Raw genomic sequence first — 19,684 nt, forward strand, 5'->3', positions numbered from 1 at the left:
TGGGTTTGAGAGTGAAACATTCTAGCTTTCAAATGGGAGAACACAGTTTTTGCCAGTAGACCCCAATTGGCAGGTTCACACCCAGCATATTTTCTGAAGTGTTCCAGCACTGAAAATGCACACTTGGGAAAAACTGAACCTTTCCATGAAAGAAATTGTGCAACCTGGTTGTTCTCTTTTTTATGTTCATCCTGGCCTGAACTCCAGAGGTAAAATTCTCTGTCCCCCAAATAATCTCCTTACCCCTCATATTACTATCTGATAGAGGTCAGAGAGAAAAGAGAAAAGCCCACAAGGCAGACAGGGAGATTATTGCAATCTCTCTTTTGATAAAAATTCATATATAGTTGACATAAAACATTATTTTAGTCTAAGTTATACTATATAGTAATTTGACATTTGCACACATTATGAAATGGTTCTATAATCTTTGTGTTTCTTATCAAAGCTTCATTTTGCTATTTTGTCATTGACCAAATGTAGAAAATCAAATCAAGAGACCCTGACCTTACCATAGAAGCAGTATGACAGAAATTTTATTGGGGGGGGCACTGTTTTAACACAGCCATAAAACATGTGGAAACATCAAGTAGAAAGATAGTGAGTTGAGGGTGGCCCATAAGGATTATGAATTTTTGTAAGGTGTCCATGTGTGTTAAGTGTTTAAATTAGAGTCTGTGTTCAGAAGATAGAATAGGCAATCATATCTATTTGATTTCCAATATTGTCATCATTTCTTAATTAATACCTGCTGATCACATCCCCATCTTCCTTTTACTTTGCCATGACCCCATTCCATGCCCTTATTACCCTTACTGAGACAATTCCAGAACAGACACCATCTCCCTCAGCCACTCCCTTTTCCTTTATCTTTTACACACTGCTCTCAGATTAAGAGTTCTGGAAACTCAGTTCCATTTCACTCCCCATATCATGGCTCTGGAACACAGTCACAAGTATCAGAAAAGTTCATATGCAAAACAGAAAAGCATTTTTCTAATTTCCTATTCATCTATGATCTGCTAAACCCTCATTTAATGATAAAGGCTTACCTTCCATCTTCCTTCATCCAATCCTGAAATTCCTAACAGCTGAAGCACCAGGGGAAACAAGGAACCATATCTTTCCCCTTTAGTTCTAGTGGAATTTATTTTTCTTTATACATAAAAAAACAATGGGGACTTCCCTGGTGGACCAGTGGTTAAGACTCAGTGCTTCTAATGAAGGGGACACAGGTTTGATCCCTGGTTAGAGCACTAAGGTCCGACATGTGTCATGGTTCAGCCATTAAAAAAAAGAATGCTATACATAAGGAAACTGCACTCAGTAGAATGTTATTGAGGTCCTACATAATGTATATATTATGTATGTGAGGGGTTTTGTTGGCCTGAGTGCTGTCAGTGTGTTGGTTCACATACAAATCTTTTGGGGACCCAAAGTTGATGATATCTGCCTAATCTGTTCTATTTATTCTGAAAAAAGTGTAGGAAAGGAAGGTGGAAGGGGATAGGGGTGGCAAAAGATGGAAAGAAGATGCTAAAAAAGGATAGCTACTATTAAAAATACAAACATATGGAGGCTAAACAACACACTTCTGAATAACCAACAAATCACAGAAGAAGTCAAAAAAGAAATCAAAATATGCATAGAAATGAAAATGAAAACATGACAACCCCAAACCTATGGGATTCAGGAAAAGCAGTGCTAAGGGGAAGGTTCATAGCAATACAAGCTTACCTCAACAAACAAGAGAAAAATTCAGTAAATAACCTAACTTTACACCTAAAGCAACCAGAAAAAGAAGAAATGAAGAACCCTAGGGTTAATAGAAGGAAAGAAAACAGAAAAATTAGAGCAGAAGTAAATGAAAGAGAAACAAAGGAGACTATAGCAAAAATCAACAAAACTAAAAGCTGGTACTTTGAGAGGATAAACAAAATAGACAAACCATTAGCCAGACTCATCAAGAAAAAAAGGGAGAAGAATCAAATCAACAAAATTAGAAATGAAAATGGAGAAATCATAACAGACAACACAGAAATACAAAGGATCATAAGAGACTACTATCAGCAACTATATGCCAATAAAATGGACAACTTGAGAGAAATGGACAAATTCGTAGAAAAGTATAATCTTACAAAACTGAACCAGGAAAAATAGAAAATCATAACAGACCCATCACAAACACAGAAATCGAAACTGTAGTCAAAAATCTTCCAACAAGCAAAAGTTCAGGGCTAGATGGCTCCCCAGGTGAATTTTACCAAAAATGTAGAGAAAAGCTAACACCTATCCTACTCAAACTCTTCCAGAAAATTGCAGAGGAAGGTAAACTGCCAAACTTATTCTATGAGGCCACCAGCACCCTAATACCAAAACCAGACAAAGATGCCACAACAAAAGAAAACTACAGGCCAATATCACTGATGAACATAGATGCAAAAATCCTCAACAAAGTTCTAGCAAACAGAATCCAACAACATATTAAAAAGATCATACATCATGACCAAGTGGGCTTTATCCCAGGGATGCAAGGATTCTTGAATATTCACAAATCAATGTGATAAACCACATTAACAAATTGAAAGATAAAAACCATATGATTATCTCAATAGATGCAGAGAAAGCCTTTGACAAAATTCAACATCCATTTATGATAAAAACCCTATAGAAAGTAGGCATAGAAGGAACAAACCTCAACATAATAAAAGCCATATATGATAAACCCACAGCAAACATTATCCTCAATGGTGGAAAATTGAAAGCATTTTCCCTAAAGTCAGGAACAAGACAAGGGTGCCTACTCTCACCACTACTATTCAACATAGTTTTGCAAGTTTCAGCCACAGCAATCATAGAAGAAAAAGGAATAAAAGGAATCCAGATTGGAAAAGAAGAAGTAAAACTCACTGTTTGCAGATGACATGATGTCTACATAGAAAACCCTAAAGACACCACCAGAAAATTACTAGAGCTAACCAATGAATATAGCAAAGTTGCAGTATATAAAATTAATACACAGAAATCCCTTGCATTCTTATGCACTAACAAAAAGAAAACAGAAAGAGAAATAAAGGAAACAATCCCATTCATCATTGCAAAAAAAGAATAAAATACTTAGGATAAATCTAAAGAAACAAAAGACCTATATATAGAAAACTATAAAACACTGATGAAAGAAATCAAAGAGGACACAAATAGATGGAGAAATATACCATGTTCACGGATAGGAAGAATCAATATAGTGAAAATGAATATACTACCCAAAGCAATCTATAGATTCAATGCAATCCCTAATGGTATTTTTCACAGAACTAAAACAAATAATTTCACAATTTGTGTGGAAATACAGAAAAGTTCAAACAGCCAAAGCAATCTTGAGAAAGAAGAATGGAACTGGAGGAACCAACCTGCCTGACTTCAGACTATTCTACAATGCTACAGTCATCAAGACAGTATGGTACTGGCACAAAGACAGAAATGTAGATCAATGGAACAAAATAGAAACTCCAGAGATAAGTCTACACACCTATGGATACCTTATCTTTGACAAAGGAGGTAAGAATATACAATGGAGAAATGACAATCTCTTTAACAAGTGGTGCTGGGAAAACTGGTTAACCACTTGTAAAAGAATGAAACTAGAACACTTTCTAACACCATACAAAAAACAAACTCAAAATGGATTAAAGATCTAAATGTAAGACCAGAACCTATAAAACTCCTAGAGGAAAACATAGGTAAAACACTCACTGACATAAATCACAGCAGGATCCTCTATGACCCACCTCCCAGAGTAATGGAAATAAAAGCAAAAATAAACAAATGGGACCTAATTGAACTTAAAAGATTTTGCACAACAAAGGAAACTATAAGCAAGGTGAAAAGGCAGCCTTCAGAATGGGATAAAATATTAGCAAACAAAGCAACGGATAAGAATTAATCTCAGAAATACACAAGTAGCTCATGCAGCTCAATTCCAGAAAAATAAACGATCCAATCAAAAAATGGTCCAAAGAACTTAACAGACATTTCTCCAAAGAAGACATACAGATGACTAACAAACACATGAAAAGATGCTCAACATCACTCATTATCAGGGAAATGCAAATCAAAACCACAATGAGGTACCATGTCACGCCAGGTAGAATGGCTATTATCAAAAAGTCTACAAACAATAAATGTTGGAGAGGGTGCAGAGAAAAGGCAACCCTCTTACACTGTTGGTGGTAATGCAAACTAGTACAGCCACTATGGAGAACAGTGTGGAGATTCCTTTAAAAAGTGGAAATAGAACTGCCATACAACCCAGCAATCCCACTGCTGGGCATACACACCAAGGAAACCAGAATTGAAAGAGACCCATGTACCCCAGTGTTCATCGTAGCACTGTTTACAATAGCCAGGACAAGGAAGCAACCTAGATGTCCATCAGCAGATGAATGGATAAGAAAGTTGTGGTACAAATACACAATGAAATATTACTGAGCTATTAAAAAGAATGCATTTGAATAAGTTCTAATGAAGTGGATGAAACTGGAGCCCATTATACAGAGTGAAGTAAGTCAGAAAGAAAAACACCAATACAGTACACCAACGCATATATGTGGAATTTAGAAGGATGGTAATGATGATCTTATATGCGAGACTGCAAAAGTGACATAGATATTAAGAACAGACTTTTGGACTCTGTGGGAGAAGGTGAGGGTGCAATGATTTGAGAGAATAGCATTGAAACATGTATATTACCATATGTGAAATAGATGACCAGTCCAGGTTTAATGCATGAGACAAGGCACTCGGGGCTGGTGCACTGCGATGACCCTGAGGGATGGGATGGGGAGGGAGGTGGGAAGGGGGTTCAGGATGGGGGACACATGTACACCCATGGCTGATTCATGTCAATGTATGGCAAAAACCATTACAATATTGTAAAGTAATTAGCCTCCAATTAAAATAAATAACTTAATTTTTTAAAAAAGTATAGCTATTGAGGGATTTCAGAGTTAAAAAAGAGGTAGTTTTATTTGTATGTTATTTTTAAATGGTCTAAGTTATCAAGAAAGGAAACTAAGTTGACTAAGACATTGATACTGAATAACAGAATGATAGTAAGAAATGCACATACCAAATGATACAAAGCTATGAAAATATATCTACATGACAAAAATTTGTGACACAAATTAGCAAGATGATTGTGATGATAATGAGGATCATTAATATTTATTGGATATCTACTTTGTGTCAGGTTCTTGTAAGGAATTTTTCCATTAAATCTTTACAATATAGATATAGTTTGTAAATGAAAAATAAGGCTTACAGGTATCCAGCAATTTGGGCAAGTGATATAGATTGTAAATTGCAGAGCCAAGATCAAACTCCAGAGCCTGAATTTCTAACCACTCCACATAGAAACTCCAGTGTCATCATCACTAAATTAGGCTAGAGTGACTTTTTATTGTTTTGCTTTGGTCTATCATGAATTTTTTGTTACATAATTAATAAACAAAATCATAATGACAATTGATTTCTTTTTTGAAAAATATGGTAAATTTGTTTGCTCTCATAAGTATGGGGCACTCTAACCTATGTCTTCTTCAGTCATTCTTCTTCTAACCCTCTATTTCCATGTGAAGGTAATTTTATCCCCACTGGATATTCTTGAGGCCTAGGTTTTGTCCTTGATCCTTATTAGATCTTGGGCTAGAATGAATGAACTCTATCTTGAACTCATCTTCGTGAAAATAGGGTATGATCAGCCTAATCATTGGGAAAAGTAGTTTGAATAAAGAGAATGCCTATTTGAGAGGTTAAAATACAGGACTGAAATGGGAAAAAAAAGGGACTGGTACATCATACAAGCCTGACAAATATACTTGTGGTGTTTTTTCCCCCTTGAGGCAGATGACAGTTATTTGCGGGTCTAGCTTTTCCTCTACTCTTGCCTGGAAAGTCCTATGGATGGAGGAGCCTGGCAGGCTGCAGTCCATGGGGTCGTGAAGAGTCGGACACGACTAAGCGACTTCACTTTCACTTTTCACTTTCATGCACTGGAGAAGGAAATGGCAACCCACTCCAGTGTTCTTGCCAGGAGAATCCCAGGGACGGCGGAGCCTGGTGGGCTGCCGTCTATGGGATCGCACAGAGTCGGACACGACTGAAGTGACTTAGCAGCGGCAGCAGCTTTCCCTCTAATCCAGATTAACCTTCCTGAAATAAAACTTTTGGTACATCATTCTCTAGTTCAAATTGTCAATAGGTCACTGTTGCTTATGGAATTAATCCTGGGCCTTTGAAACTCTCAGCAAAATTTCCTCAAACTCCCTTTGACATGGAGTTTTACTACCTCCCTTCGTTATTTCTATACTTCAATCAAATGAAAGTTGTTTATTCTCACTCATTATGATCTCACTATTCCTTCATCTTGGAATACCTCTCTTAATCCCACTCATCTTGACATGTCCAAATTTCACTCACTTTCAAGTGTGGATAGTCTCAAGCAAGTTTTTCATTTCTAAGATGGAAAGAACTTCTCTCATCTCTGAATTCCCAGGACATGCATTTATCCCTCTTATTAGAAATGCCATTTTCAGCCTTGCTTGGTAATTAGGTCATTATTATCTCCATATCTACCTCTTGATATAGGACCTGAATCTAAATTGTCTTCATATTTTTTTAATGACACTAAGCAAAGCATCTGTACATAATAGGTGTTGGGGTGTGTACCACATTGAAGTGAAGAGATGACTGTGAACAGATGTTCTCAGATCATATTTGAAACAGATCTAAGGCCTTTCAATATCTCATTAATAATAAGAATATAGGCACTAGTGTTATTTGCTCAGTTGTGTCCAACTCTTTGTGACCCCATAGACCATAGCCTGGCAGGCTCCTCTGTCTTTGGGATTCTCCAGACAAGAATACTCGAGTGGGTAGCCATTTCCTTCTCCAGGGGGTCTTCCCAACCCATGGACTAAACCTAGGTCTCCTGCATTTCAGGCAGATTCTTTACCACTGACTCACCAGGGAAGCCCCAATAAGACTATAAGCTCTAATGAAATCTAGAGACCCCTATAGAATTAAGGCATTCATTCCTCCAGTTGGGAGTGTTACATCACAGGGCTCATAGCTGAGCCCTTTCCCAGAAGTTGCTTCACTCAATGTCATGACCCTTCTCTATGGACAATTGGCACTCAATTATTGATTGAGATGGGTTTCAAAAACTCTTCCCCTTTGCCTCAATTTAAGAGATCTCTGAAGGGCTATTTCTGCTTCAAAACTTCCCAGTTTTCTCAGGGTATATGCCTGGAAGTGGGATTGTTGGGTCATATGGTAGTTTTACTCATAGTTTGTTAAGGAATCTTTGTACTGTCTTCCATAGTGGCTGTATCAATTTACATTTCCACTAACAGTGCAAGAGGGTTCCTTTTTCTCCACACCCTCTCCAGAATTTATTGTTTGTAGATTTTTTGATGATGGCCATTCTGACTGCTGTGAGATAACATACTACAAAGCCTCAGTCACCAAGACAGTATGGAACTGGCGCTATAACAGAAATATAGGCCAATGGAACAAGATAGAGAGCCTAGAGATAAACCCACACAACTATGGTACCTTCTTTTTTGATGGAGGCAAGAATATACAATGTGGCATAGATAGTCTCTTGGATAAGTGGTGCTGGGACAGTTACATGTAAAAGAATGAAATTAGAACACTTCCTAACACCACACACAAAGATAAACTCAAAATGGATTAAAGACCTAAATGTAAGACCAGAAACTATCAAACTCTTAGAGGAAAACACAGGCAGAACACTCTAAAATATACAGGCAGCTTATGTAACTCAATAGCAGAAGAACAAACAACACAATAAAAAAATGGGCAGAAGACCTAAACAGACATTTCTCCAAAAAACACATACAGATGGCTAATAAACACATGAAAAGATGGTCAACACTGTTCATTATTAGAGAAATGCAAATCAAAACTATAATGAGATATCACTTCAAACTGGTCAGAAGACAACCTTTTTAATAAATCATGCTGGGAAAACTAGACAGCGACATGTAAAAGAATGAAATTAGAACACTACCTAACACCATACAAAATTTAAACTCAAAACAGAATAAAGACCTCACTTTAAGATCAGACACTATAAAACTCTTAAAGGAAAACAATGGTAGAATGGTCTTTGACATAAAGTCAAAGTCAAATCCTTTTTGACCCAACACCAGAGTAATGAAAAAGACAAAACAAATGGAACCTAATTAAACTTAAAAACTTTTCCACATCAAAGGAAACCATAATCAAGATGAAAAGTCAACTTTCAGAATGGGAGAAAACATTTGCAAATGAAGCAACTGACAAAGGATTATTCTTCAAAATATACAAACAACATACACAGCTCAATTAAAAAAACAAAAACAAAAAATGGGCAGAAGCCCTAAATAGATATCTCTCTAAAGAAGACAGTCATGAACCAAGAGGCACATGAAAATAGATTCAACATCCAGAGGAGCCTGGTGGGCTAGAGTCCAAACAGTAGCAAAGAGTTGAACATGATTGAGAGTGCATGCCTGCACACACACACACAGTTATTTCAGCTGGATGTAGAATTCTGGACTGGAAATGATTTTTCCTTAGAATTGTAAAGATACTAATTATTAGAGAAATGCAAATCAAAACTACCATAAGGTATCACCTTACACTGGTCAGAATGGCCATCATCAAAAAAATCTACAAACAATAAGTGTTAGAGAGAGTGTAGAGAAAAGGGAACCTTCCTGCACTGATGGTGGAATTTTAAGTTGACACAGCCATTAAGGAGTACCGTATGGCATGTCCTTAAAAAACTAAATATAGAACTATTATGTGACCTAGCAATCCCATTACTGGACATATACCCAGGGAATCTATAATTTAAAAGTACATATGTACACGGATACTCATTGCAGCATTATTTACAATAACCAGGACATAGAAATAACCTACAAGTCCAATGACAGACGAATGGATAAAGAAGATGGGGTACAATGTAATATTACACAAAAATGGGCAGAAGACCTAAACAGACTCCAAAGAAGGCATACAGATATCAACAAACACGTGAAAACTCAAAATCTCTCATTATTAAAGCAATGCATATCAAAACTACAATGAGGTATCACCTCACACCATGGCCATCATCAAAAATCTACAAAGAATAACTGTTGGAGAGAATGTGGAGAAAAAGGAACCCTCTTGCATAGTTGATGGGAATACAAATTGATACAATCACTGTAACTGTAAGGGTTAATTTTGAATCCATATTGGATTTACTTCTGTGACTTCAATTCTTATTTTGGAGTTTTTGTTATTATAGGCATACCTAATGGTCTGCCTTAGGGAGCCCTGCCTGCCCCCTCAGCCTGACCTTTGGATTAGGGTGCCTTTGTTTGGCTCACAGGGAGATAGCTTGACCCTGCCCATCTGTGAAGGGCTATGAGAAAGTGAAATTAACACATCTTCCTGCCTGAGGCTTGCCATTCTAGGACATATTTGCAAGAATTAAATGGCCTTTTTATTTGTATCCTCACCTCCCCCCATCTCTGATCCATAAAAGAATCTGGCTTCTAGGCCCTGACAAGATGGTTATTTTGAGGCACAAGCCTGCCATCTTCTTGGTCAGCTGACCTTCCAAATAAAATGGTCTTCCTTGCTTCAACACCTCGACTCAGATTTATTGACCTATTCTGCGGCAAGCAGAGTGAGCATAGATTTGGTAACACCATTATGGAGAGCAGTATGGAAGTTCCTTAAGAAGCTAGGAATAAAAAGACCATATGATCTAGCAATGCTACTACTGGGTATATATCCTGAGAAAACCAGAGCTGAAAAAAGACACATGTACCCTAATGTTCATTGCAACACTATTTACAATAGCTAGGACATAGAAGCAACCTAGATATCCATCAACAGATGAATGGATAAAGAAGCTGTGGTACATATACACAAGGGAATATTACTCAGCCATAAAAAGGAGTACTTTTGAATCACTTCTAATGAGGTGGATGAACCTAGAGTCTATTATACAGAGTGAAGGAAGAGAGAAAGAGAAAAACAAATATCGCATATTAACATATATAAATGCAATCTAGAAAGATGGTACTGATGAACCTATTTGCAGGCCAGTAATGGAGTTGCAGACACAGAGGACAGACATGGACACAGAGGGGGAAGAAGAGGATGGGGCGAATGGAGAGAGGAGCATGGGAACACAGACAATACCATGTGTGAAACAGCCAGTGGGGATTTGCTGGTATGACTCAGGGAGCTCAAACTGATGCTCTGTGACCACGTAGAGGCGTGGGATGCAGTGGGAGGTGGGGGGAGATTTAGGAAGGAGGGGACACGTGTATACCTGTGACTGGTTCATGTTGATGTATGGCAGAAACCAACACAGTATGGTAAGCAATTATCCTTCACTTAAAAATAAACAAATTTTAAAAAGTCAAACAGAGGAAGACAAAAAAACGAGTAACCAACAAGGCCCTTCTGTTGCTCACTGTTATGTGGCAGCCTGGATGGGAGGGGAGTTTGAGGAAGAATGGATACATGAATATGTACATCTGAGTCCCTTGGCTCTTCACCTGAAGCTATCACAACATTGTTAATTGGCTACATCCCAATACAAAGCAAAAAGTAAGGGGGGGGCGGAGAAAGGAAAAAAAAAAAGATTTTTACAGATAGGTGAAGTAGAAACTCCTTGGAAAGTTTCCTGCAAACACAAATTGGGTTCTGTGAAACTTGAAAAGAAAGCATAATTACCTGTTAAACGGAATGTTACTTGCCATGTCAGTAAACAAAGGAGGTTGAAGTCATCAGACGTTGCTGCCACAATGTATGGTGAGCTGCTGAATCCTGAGGGAATCTCTAGAAAGGAAAGAATACTTGCCATCTAGTCGCCATTAGACTATGGCTGCTCCCCATGGTGAGCCCTGAGGAAACTCAGGATACAGAAACACAAGATACTGGCACGAGATAGCTGAGATGCATATCAAAGAAATGATTTCAAGAGCCCAGAATTTTGCATCTTTCCATACATAGAAAAGTGCTAAATTCCTTGACAAATCTGGTTTTCTTTAACTAATCATCTTTTGATGTTCAGACTATGTACCATTTGTTGCAAAACTTCTGTATATCCTGATTACTCCCCTTGCATCCTCAGAGCAGTTTTTCAGGGTTACTTGAGATACTGCCTCCTAGCCTTGAAATCCTAAAAGCTTCCTTTCAATAAAACGTAACTCTCGGCTTTTAGGTTGTGAATAACTTTTTAGTCGACATACCTCAATATAGTTTATGTTGTTGACTACAAGTTGGTGCTTACCTGTCAACTACAAATTGGCACTAGCCAAGAGCACTGCCTCTGACTGAACAACAAGGGCATTAACCATCTGCCTCTGCAGAGATCGAACCCTGTGCTGCTGCAGCTGTTGAACTTCAACATCCTTAGAGGGAGTTCAGGGTGGAATGAGTCACTCTGCGCTCCAGTGAATCTGGTGGGACAGGTCTTTACATTGTTGTTGTTCAGTCACTCAGTCATGACTCTGTGACCCCCCATGGACTGCAGCACGCCAGCCTTCCCTGTCCTTCACATCTCCCAGAGCTTGCTCAAACTCATGTCCATTAAGTTGGTGATGCCATCCAACCATCCCAACCTCTGTTATCCCCTTTTCCACCTGCATCCAGTCTTTAGATAGTTGGATATTTTTAGGAACTGATTTCATGATCCTAATCCTTGCATCTTCTCATATCTAGAAAAGCACTAAAACACTTGATGACATCAGATCCTTGTGACTAGCAGAAAACTTCTTGTAAAGAACTTGATTGCACTGAACTCTCTTTCACCAAAATATTATCTATTGACTTTCCCCAGCTGCCTCTTTGGTGCAGATGACACCACCGTTATGGCAGAAATCAAAGAACTATAGAGCCTCTTGATGAAAGTGAAAGAGAAGAAAGTTGGCTTCAAACTCAACATTCAGAAAACTAAGATCATGGCATCCAGTCCCAACACTTCATGGCAAATAGATGGGGAAACAATGAGAGATTTTATTCTTTTGAGCTCCAAAATCACTGCAGATGGTGACTGCAGCCATGAAATTAAAAGATGCTTGCTCCTTGGAAGAAAAGCTATGACCAACCTAGACAGCATATTAAAAAGCAGAGACATTACTTTGCCAACAAAGGTCTGTCTAGTCAAAGCTATAGTTTTTCCAGTTGTCAAGTATGGATGTGAGAATTGGCCTATAAAGAAAGCTGAGCACCAAAGAATTGATGCTTTTGAACTGTGGTGTTGGAGAAGACTCTTGAGAGTCCCTTGGACTTCAAGGATATCCAACCAGTCCATCCTGAAGGAAACGGTGTTGGAATCTAGATTTCTTCTCCTTGCATTGTTTCAGCCATAGGCTGGTGTTACTAACCCAGCAATTGATTCTGGCAGTTGGGTGGCTTTGCAGGCTTCTTTCTGATATGCAACTATAAGAGGAAGGGTGTTATAAGGGTGTTATAACACCAGATGTTGTTGTTCAGTCACCCAGTCATGTCCTACTCTCTGCGACACCGTGGACTGCAGCATGCCAGGACTCCCTGTCCCTCATCATCTCCCAAGCCCAAGTTCATGTCCATTGTATCAGTGATGCCATCCAGCCTTCTCATCCTTTGATGCCCCCTTCTTCACACCAGATAGTGGATGTATTTAACACAGAGTCAAAAGAAAATAGGTGTGAAGTGTAGCTCTTGCAGAGTTAGGGGGCAGAAGAGCAAATTTAGTTACAGACATTCAGAGTTAGGCGCTATTAAAGTAAACAAAAACAAAAAAACAAAACTAGGAATATTCAGACCTGCTCGCTATTCTATATTCTTTATCCTCAGGAAAGGCAAAGAAAAAAACTCATTCCTCCTTTTTTTTTCATTTGTTACTGAGACAGTATGAACAAACAATATGAGGTCAGAAAAAATGTTACACCTTAAACACGTATAAATTATGAAGAGCAATGCAAAATTCACATGACTTCTTCATATGGCTTAAAAAAAAAAATCCACCAAAGCAAAATGCTGACTCTTCAAAGCAAGTTTTCTCTCCTGCTAGTTTGCACTGTCTTTCTGGCCAGCCTGCCTTTAGTCCATTCCTCCAGCAATGGGAAACCTCTTTGGCGATAAGGGCACTTTGATAGAAATCTTTGCAACATGTACGTTTAACATTCCCGAATGCCAAACACACTGCGGAAGTTTTAAGGGGAGACAGCTGTGACATGCCGTCAGTCCCGTGCAAACTGCGTAATAAATGTACGCTGACACAAGTCCTGTTCAGGGCAAACCCAATATACGAAGCCAAGAGTTAACCTCTTGGCTTAACCTTCTGTCTCTTCCAAACCTACCGCTGCTGCTGCTGCTAAGTCGCTTCAGTCGTGACTGACTCTGTGCGACCCCCATAGACGGCAGCCCACCAGGCTCCGCCGTCCCTGGGATTCTCCAGGCAAGAACACTGGAGTGGGTTGCTATTTCCTGCTCCACTTCCAAACCTACGGGTTAGATAATTAACCGAAATAATAAGCAACAGTTTGCGCATGCTCTTTTGGTGGAGCCGAGCCCCTCCTTCCCCCAGTCGGAAGTCCCAGTTTGTTTACTAAATTACGACAGTCGTAAACCGAGATTTTTCTGCCGGCTTCCTAGCTTTACGACAACAACTATGGCGGCTGCCGGTGGTAGATTTGAAAGTGCGAGTAGCGTCGAAGAGCGTAAAGAACAGATTCGAATTGCCAGGGCCGAGGTGTTGCGCCAGGTACCTCAGTTTTGTGGCTTTGGGAGCCACTTAGAATTGAGAGTGGAGGCTTTCTGGGAGTCAGGCCTCTAGCTCGCCTGCCTCCCCCCACCCTTTCTTGTTTTAGTTCCTCAGTATCTTACCTTATCTAGTTGTGTGGGGATAGATGTTTTCCTTTGGGATGTTCGCACACTGTTGGGTGTCCTCTGTCTCTTAGATGCTCTGGAAGGCTCTAGTTGCTCATATTCTTTCCCAGAAAACTTGTTTATTTCCTCTGACGTTCCTTATCGTTTAAATCATCCGTGCTTGACGTTTCTATCACCCGATCACCTGTGCCGCGCACTTTCGAGGGACCCCACTACTTTCCCTGTATCTCTTACAGCCTTAGTCCTCCCTCTTGCTATATCTGAAATGAAATTTTCCGTTTTCAGGAACTCGTGTAAGGCACGTTAGACTAGATCGTTTCATTCTTCTTTTAAGTTATTTGTGTCAGTTATCCGGCTTATTGCAAACCCGTACTGAACCAAACAGCGATTGAGACAGAGATCTAAAAAATTTAGCCCTTCGAAAAAAGTTGAGAAACGTGTTTTTCATTAAGATTGAAATGAGTAGAGGTAAAATAAGGAACGGGGCAAGTAAACTGTACTATTGAATTATCTCACAAGATGTAGGAAGTGTGGCAGTGAAGGAGAAAAGTTGTAGTTGGAGAACAATGTAAGGTGAAACAAATGATGATGATTATTTTATTTGTTGTAAGCTGTAACCGTTTAAAACACATTTAAATGCAAATAAGGAACCGGTATAGGAGATAGGAAGGAGGAGGCATAATGACTGCAGTCAGATTTTACAGGGCAGGAAAATGGCAATAAGTCTTCCAGAGGTGAAAGGTCCGTGGTCCCTGATTTCAGCATATGTAATATTATGACCAACCTAGATAGCATATTAAAAAGCAGAGATATTACTTTGCCAACAAAGGTCCATCTAGTCAAGGCTATGGTTTTTCCAGTGGTCATGTATGGATGTGAGAGCTGGACTGTGAAGAAAGCTGAGCGCTGAAAAATAGATGCTTTTGAACTGTGGTGTTGGAGAAGACTCTTGAGAGTCCCTTGGACTGCAAGGAGATCCAACTAGTTCATCCTAAAGGAGATCATTCCTGGGTGTTCACTGGAAGGACTGATGCTGAGGCTGAAACTCTAATACTTTGGCCACCTCATGCAGAGTTGACTCCTTGGAAAAGACCCTGATGCTGGGAGGGATTGGGGGCAGGAGGAGAAGGCGACGACAGAGGATGAGATGGCTGGGTGGCATCACCGACTCGATGGACATAAGTTTGAGTAAATTCCGGGAGTTTGTGATGGACAGGGAGGCCTGGTGTGCCGCGATTCATGGGGTCGCACAGAGTCGTACACGACTGAGCGACTGAACTGAACTGAACTGAATGTATGTGTATAATAAATATCCTTCGTCCTTGTCTCTGATATTTCAGGCAGTTTTTGGAGGGAGTGGGTTTGTAAGCTATGATAAATTTTATAGTATAGCTATGTACAGAGTTTTGAGAAGGACCAATCCTAGCTTTGCAATTTGGGGAGAGAAGGAAAAGGCAGGAACAACTTCTTAGGAAGCTGTTACTTACTTAGACTATTTTTGAATGATAAAAAATTACCAATATGATCATTTGTTTTTAGAAAGGTGATTCTTTTTCAAACATTTTGAGGGTGTGGGTAGAGGGTTATGGACATTGCAGATTGAAGGTATGGAGGTCAGTCTCCTAACAGTTACAGAAGTATCAGGCACTATCAGTGGGATAGCGAAGGGAAAAGAGATTCAAGTCATTTCTGAGGTAGGGAGCTTAGGGGAGAGGAAGAGGTCTACAGTAGGTCCCAAGATTCTGTCCTTGATTGATGGCTCATTTCACTGTACTGGGCTGTGCTTCCTCAATCAGTCGTGTCTGACTCTTTGCGACCCTATGGTCTGTAGTCCACCAGGCTCCTCTGTCCATGGGGTTCTCCAGGCAAGAATACTGGTGTGGATTGCCATGCCCTCCTTCAGGGGATTTTCCAAACTCAGGGATTGAATCCAGGTCTTCTACACTGCAGGCAGATTCTTTACTAGCTGAGCTACCAGGGAAGTCTGGCTCATTTCACTAGTGATTGCTAATTGGTCATGCAGTTGGTAATGTGGAAGGAGAATTTGTTTTTAATCTTTCTTACCCGTTGGGAGGGGCTTCCCAGGTGGTGGTGGTAGTCTCCCACCAGTGCAGGAGACGTAAGAGATGCAGATTCAGTCCCTAGGTTTGGGGAGATGCTCTGGAGGAGGGCATGACAATCTGCTCCAGTATTCTTGCATGGAGAATCCCATGGACAGAGGAGCCTGGCAAGCTGCCTTCCATGGGGTTGAAAAGAGTTTGTCACAACTGAAGTGTCTTAGTACGCATGCACACACACTTTGATAGAAGCAAATTTGTGGTGAGCCTTACATGAAAGTGGGGGAAGTTTCTGTTTTACTTTTTTGGTGAGAAGTAGGTGGATCCATTGTTAATTTTTCTTTTTTCACTGTTTTAGGCTAAAGCCAATTTTGAAAAGGAAGAAAGGCGTAAAGAACTTAAACGACTTCGGGGTGAGGAAACATGGATGCTACCTGATGTGGTTAAGAGAGTTGAACAAATCTCACAGGTGAATACTAGCAGGCTTACTTGGTGTAAGCTTATTTTTTTTTTTTTGCACTTATTCAAGTTAATACTGGAGGAGCAACTTTATAAACTTTTTTACAAGTTATAGAATGAATATCACATAGTTGACAGTACTGAATATTTGTCTCTCTGGCTAGAGTAGTATATATTAATATTTTGGACATGATATTGGAAAGATTGTGTTAGTTGAGTTGGCTGGTAGACAGCTTAGATCCAAGTTTCCAGTCCACTTGTGGCAAGTTTATGGATCTAAAATGTTAAGTGTTTTAAGCTTAATGTGATGCTTTTTTTTTTTAAGGGGGATGTCTCAATTCTTGCTTTCTCTTCCCACAATTTATGCTGTCTTGTTAGATTTTATGTGGTTAGTAATCTATAAATTCTTTTGGACCCGTTGAAGGAGATACATACTGTGTTTTCATATATATGTTTGATTATATCTGTGTGTCAATATATGTACAAATAAATTAAAACTTCCCTTATATTTTTCCAAGAAATTTTAGCTATATGGTTTATTAGTAGTGCATATATTATAGAAGCATGTTAAAATTTTTTAGAAGAAGCTATTTATTTAATCATATTCCTTGTCTCCTTTCATGAAAGATTTAAAGTGTTTTAGGACATAGATCTTTTCCTCAAAACACTTACTTTTAAAGTAAGCTAAAACTAAATTCTTGCCTCTGCAAAATGATTATTTATAGGAAGACTGTGTGAAGAAAAAGAAGAAAAAAGGCAAGCATTCAAAAAAAGTAAAGAAAGAGAAGAAAAAAAAAAGCAAGAAACAAAAGTGTGAGAAAAATGAGTCAACTGACAGCTCCTCAGTAAGTATGCGCTAAAACGAACCAGAGAAGCTGCTTGAGAATATTGTGTCCAAAGGAGCAACATATGGGGACCTAAAATATATGTGAGAACTTAGGGAATATTGCTAGTTAAGATATACTCCCAAGAAAATGCTTGGGCGTCGTCTACTTGGAGGTGTACAGGAAATGGTAGAAATATGGATCTTAGGTTAGAGATAAGGGCTAGAGGATGGAGATATGGTTGGAGGATCATTGCTGTTTAAAGCCATTAGAATGGGTGAATTGCCTTGGGAAATTGAAAAGAAGGAAGAATACCAATACTGAGAAGCCAGACAGCACGTAAAGGATTTTAAGTAGAAGCAGTTGGAAAATTAGGAGAAACAGGAAAGAGTGAAAGGGGAGTAAAAATAGTACCATAAGAGAAGGGAAAGAGTACCAAGACTTTTCAGTTTGTTACCTCAGTTTGTTTTTCATAGACATTAACAGTTAAGTGTTTAAAATGGGTTGTATTTGTATATTTATCTTTGGGACAGAAAGGAAGAGAATGCTGGATCTGTTGTGTGTCTAGCCAGGTTTTGGATGACAGGACCCATAAAAGAAAGGAAAGCAAGGCAAACCCTCATGGTTGTTTTCAGGAACAGAAAAGTACATGATGCTTAACGAGATGAGTTGGAGGTATTTAGTGATAATTGGACTCCTAGGTATGATCTTCAGAGGATTATACTCTCAGTTGAGTCTTCATAAGAGGGCCAGACTGACTCCAGTCTGGCCCTCTTGTAGTTTCAGAAATTAAATTTTCAGCAGTATGCCCTGAGATGATAATTGGCTCACAAAAGCTTGTTTTATATAAGAATGTTGTTGTTTTGTCACTAAGTCGTGTCCTACTCTTTGCGAATCCATGGACTATAGCACACCAGACTATGTCCTCCACTGTGTCCTGGAGTTTGCTCACATTCATATCCATTGAGTTGTTGATGCAATCTAACTCTCTCATCCTGTGCTGCCCCCTTCTTTTGCCTTCAGTCTTTCCCAGCATCAAGTTCTTTTCCAGTGAGTTGACTCTTTGAATCAGGTGGTGGAAGTATTGGAGCTTCAGCTTCAGCAACAGTCCTTCCAGTTGAGGGTTAATTTCCTTTAGGATTGGCTGGTTTGATCTCCTGGCAGTCCAAGGGACTCTCAAGAATCTTCTCTAGCACTGCAATTTGAAAGCAGCAATTCCTTGGTGTTTAGCCTTCTTTATGGTCCAGCTCTCGTATCTGGACGTGACTACTGGGAAAACCACTGCTTTGACTATACGGACCTTTGTCAGCAAAGTGATATCTCTGCTTTTTAATATACTTTTGAGATTTGTCATAGCTTTCCTGCCAAGGAGCAAATGTCTTTTAATTTCATGGCTACAGTCAGCATCTGCAGTGATTTGGGAGCCCAAGAAAATAAATTCTGTCACTGCTACTAGTTTTTACCCTTCTATTTGCCATGAAGTGATGGGACCGGATGCTACAGTTTTTTTCATGTTGAGTTTCAAGCCAGTTTTTTCACTGTCCTCTTTCACCCTCATCAGGAGACTCTTTAGATCCCCTTTACTTTCTGCCATTGAAGTGGTATCATCTGCATATCTGAGGTTGTTAATATTGCTCCCAAGTAGTCTTGATCCCAGCTTGTGATTCATCCAGTCTGGCATTTCACATGATGTACTCTTCGTTTAAGTTAAATAAGCAGGGTGACAGTATACAGCCTTGTTGGACTCCTTTCCCAATTTTGAACCAGTCCATTGTTCCATGTCTGGTTCTAACTGTTGCTTCTTGACCCCCATACAGGTTTCTCAGGAGACAGATAAGATGGTTTGGTATTCCCATCTCTTTAAGAATTTTCCACAGTTTGTTGTGATCCACATATTCAAAGGCTTTAGTGTAGTCAATGAAGCAGATGTTTTTTTGGAATTCCCTTACTTTTTCTACAATCCAGCAAATGTTGGCAATTTGATCTCTGGTTCTTCTTCCTTTTCTAAATGCAGCTTGTATATCTAGAAGTTCTCAGTTCATATACTACTAAAGCCTGGTTTGAAGGATTTTGAGCATAATTTTGATAGCATGTGAAATGAGTGCAATGATATGGTAATTTGAACATTCTTTGGCATTGCTCTCCTTTGGGATTGGAATGAAAACTGACCTTTTTCAGTCCTGTGGCTACTACTGAGTTTTCCAGTGTTGCTGGCATGTTGAGTGCAATACCTTTTCAGTACAGTTTTTTATCATTTGAAGTAGCTCAGCTGTAATTCCGTTATCTCCACTATCTTTGTTTGTAGTAATGCCTCCTAAGGCCCACTCAACTTCTTGCTCCAGGATGTTGGGTTCTAGGTGAGTGATCACACCATCGTGCTTATATGGGTCATTAAGA

General features: G+C 39.3%; 1 protein-coding gene across 2 annotated transcripts in view; it reads left to right on the forward strand.

Moving 5' to 3' along the window:
* Positions 1-13,703: 13,703 nt before the first annotated feature.
* Positions 13,704-19,684, forward strand: part of CWF19L2 (CWF19 like cell cycle control factor 2) — a 147,976-nt gene continuing 141,995 nt past the window's right edge. For both annotated transcript variants that reach the window (XM_061143949.1, XM_061143957.1), the window contains exons 1-3: positions 13,704-13,822; positions 16,363-16,473; positions 17,189-17,308. In XM_061143949.1, coding sequence (XP_060999932.1) covers positions 13,730-13,822; positions 16,363-16,473; positions 17,189-17,308 — 324 coding nt within the window. In that variant the 5' untranslated portion in view covers positions 13,704-13,729. The remainder of the gene's footprint in view (positions 13,823-16,362; positions 16,474-17,188; positions 17,309-19,684) is intronic.

Source organism: Dama dama, chromosome 1 (assembly GCF_033118175.1).
Source record: "Dama dama isolate Ldn47 chromosome 1, ASM3311817v1, whole genome shotgun sequence".
In the NCBI taxonomy this organism is placed as follows: domain Eukaryota; kingdom Metazoa; phylum Chordata; class Mammalia; order Artiodactyla; family Cervidae; genus Dama; species Dama dama.